A 2,746-nucleotide genomic window follows, 5' to 3' on the forward strand; every position below is an offset into this window, starting at 1 on the left:
TGTGTGTGTGTGTGTGTGTGTGTGTGTGCGTGTGCGTGTGCGTGTGCGTGTGCGTGTGCGTGTGTGTGTGTGAGTGAGTGAGTGAGTTTGTGTATTTTTTATGAGGTACCTAAAACCCTTCTGGCGGTCGTTGATCCGCGGCCTGATTAAATGCGTCATTAAACAGCCAATCGAGTGTGCATAAAGGTCAGGGGTCAACCCAGGGTTAGCTTGCCAGACGAGAGAACACTCAGGGTGGACAGCGACGGTGGATGGTGATGAATGAAAGTGTGTGTAAGTGTATCTCTCCACCAGGTGTTACAGCAACAGGCGGCACGAGATGATTAATGCGCCCTGGGTAGAACGAGTGTGAAGAGGGAACATAACGCCCTGCCAAAACACACTTTCACCTCTGTTCACATGCATCTTAAAGGAAAAATTCACCTGTAAATGACAGTTCTGTCACCATTTGCCCACCCTTATGTCATTCCAAAACTGTATCCCTATGACTTTTTTTCGGCCATAGATGTTAGTCAGAATGGTGACAATGAAAGCAAATCGCATTAAGGGACTGAAAAAAGCATCAGAAAAGTATTGCATATGACTTGTGCATTATATATTCCAAGCCTTCTGAAGTCATGTTTTTGTGAGCAACAACAACAACAAAAAACCTGGGAAAGTGTTTTTAATAGTTTTAATGGTAAAGTGTTTTTACAAATGTTTTAATGTTTAAATGTTAAGTTTTTAATGGCCATAAACTATTGTTGTCATTTTTGGTGGTGCTAGAGAATGGCAAAAGTAATCTTAATATAGGGGGAATTTAATACATACTATTGGCCAATAAATATGAAATATCAGCCGGTAATTAAAAAAAATAATAATAAAATGTAAAAATGAGACATATAAACTACTTTTATGGTGCATTTTGGAGCTTGACAGCCTCTGGTTTAGTTTGTTGTGTGAATAAGATCAGCATGTTTTTTGTGTTCCTTAAAAAAAATGTTTGGATCAATGTGAGGGCGAGTAAATAATGACAGATATTTCATTTTTGGGTGAGCTATCGCTCATAATCTAACTTTTTCGCTGTGCGATGATAGTTGATTCTTCAATCTAAATGTTTGGTTTGCCTTTCTTTTGTTGCTGTTAATAGTCTATATGCAGCTGAGGCGCTCTTTCCTCTTTGAGCAGAGTCTGGAGAGTGTTTTTGTGTGTATATGGGCGGTGTGTTTGTTAGACTGTTTGTGTAGGTTGTATAGAAATATAAAGACAGTCTTAGAAAATGGATAAATCATCTTTTTGTATCACTTTAGAGTGGCACACACACATGCATGAGTGTAGATGTCTGCATATATTGTGTGAATGTGTTGCATATGTAGGATGTGTGAGTTATGTATCTTGCATATGTGGAGTGTGTATTTGTGTTTTATATATGGATATATATATTGCATATGTAGATTGTGTGCATTTTAAATGTGTGTGCTTTACACATGGAGTGTGTGTTGTGTGGGTGTAATGAGGAAATCCCATTCTACTTATGTTTTGCACTTCAAAACCCTGTATCGCCCCCATCTGGTGTACATGAGTAATACAGTGGTGTGAGTTTGCATCTGTGTGAGATATCTGTATATATTTGTGTGTGTGTGTGTGTGTGTGTGTGTGTGTGAGAGAGAGAGAGAGAGAGACGTATCCATAACGTATAGAGAGTTCTTGTGTTTAATCATGTTTTCCTGTTTTCATGTAAGGCGGTGATGTGGACAGTATGTTTGGCGTTGAGAAAGGCATCGGCACTATCGTCATCGCTAAACCTCTGGACGCCGAACAGCGGTCGTTGTACAACCTCACTGTGGAGGTTACAGATGGGACTAATATAGCGTACACTCAGGTAAACACATGCACAAATAAATCAACTTTCACAAACATACTTAAGATACTCATAAAGCTCTGTTCCAAAAACATGATACTACTAATACACTAATGTATATTTATTTAATATTTAATATTAATATAAATAGTAATTATAATTTATTTCTCTCTTAAAGGGGTCATATGATGCTGCTAAAAAGAACATTATTTGATGTATTTGGTGTAATGAAATGTGTTTATGCGGTTTAAGGTTAAAAAACACATTATTTTCCACATACTGTACATTATTGTTTCTCCTCTATGCCCCGCCTTTTTGAAACGCGTCGATTTTTACAAAGCTCATCAGTCTGAAAAAGCGAGGTGTGCTGTGATTGGCCAGCTATCCAATGCGTTGTGATTGGCCGAATACCTCAAGCGTGAGACGGAAATGTTACGCCCCTCACATACTGTTGATGCCGTGTCCGGCCGGAGCGACGAGACATAAACATTAAAACCCATTACAAACGAGGCATTTGTTGCATCCAGTGGGGACATAATTACTGATTATAATGACTTATACTGTCTTTTTACGCATTGCGTTGCGTTGCGTTGCATTGCATCGCGCCGCATAAACATAAAACTCTGTCTGCATTTGTGATCGGAGAAATGACAAACAACAAGTGCTACTCTACTGCCCAAAACTCGCGTTTGAATCATCAGTGGCAACGGAAAACACAGCGGCCTAGCGTGAGGGGAAGCCCCGGCTTAGCGTGCACTTAGGCCAGGATAGAGTGAGCTGAGGCGGGCTGGATTCCACTTCGTCCACGGTGAAAGTTGATGTATTCCCTCAGCGACCAGCACAGATCAGCTCTAGGCATGACGAAGCGGATATCGTCCTCTTTTGGAAGACCAAACAAAGTAGTTT

The 2,746-nt window shown here is 40.1% G+C and overlaps 1 protein-coding gene across 1 annotated transcript in view; it reads left to right on the top strand.

Moving 5' to 3' along the window:
* The window catches only part of fat3a (FAT atypical cadherin 3a), an 89,836-nt gene that overhangs the window by 36,471 nt on the left and 50,619 nt on the right, over positions 1-2,746 (top strand). The window contains exon 8 of the mRNA XM_016462347.1: positions 1,722-1,861. Coding sequence (XP_016317833.1) covers positions 1,722-1,861 — 140 coding nt within the window. The remainder of the gene's footprint in view (positions 1-1,721; positions 1,862-2,746) is intronic.

The sequence above is a fragment of the Sinocyclocheilus anshuiensis genome, unplaced genomic scaffold (genome assembly GCF_001515605.1).
Source record: "Sinocyclocheilus anshuiensis isolate Anshui unplaced genomic scaffold, SAMN03320099.WGS_v1.1 scaffold272, whole genome shotgun sequence".
In the NCBI taxonomy this organism is placed as follows: domain Eukaryota; kingdom Metazoa; phylum Chordata; class Actinopteri; order Cypriniformes; family Cyprinidae; genus Sinocyclocheilus; species Sinocyclocheilus anshuiensis.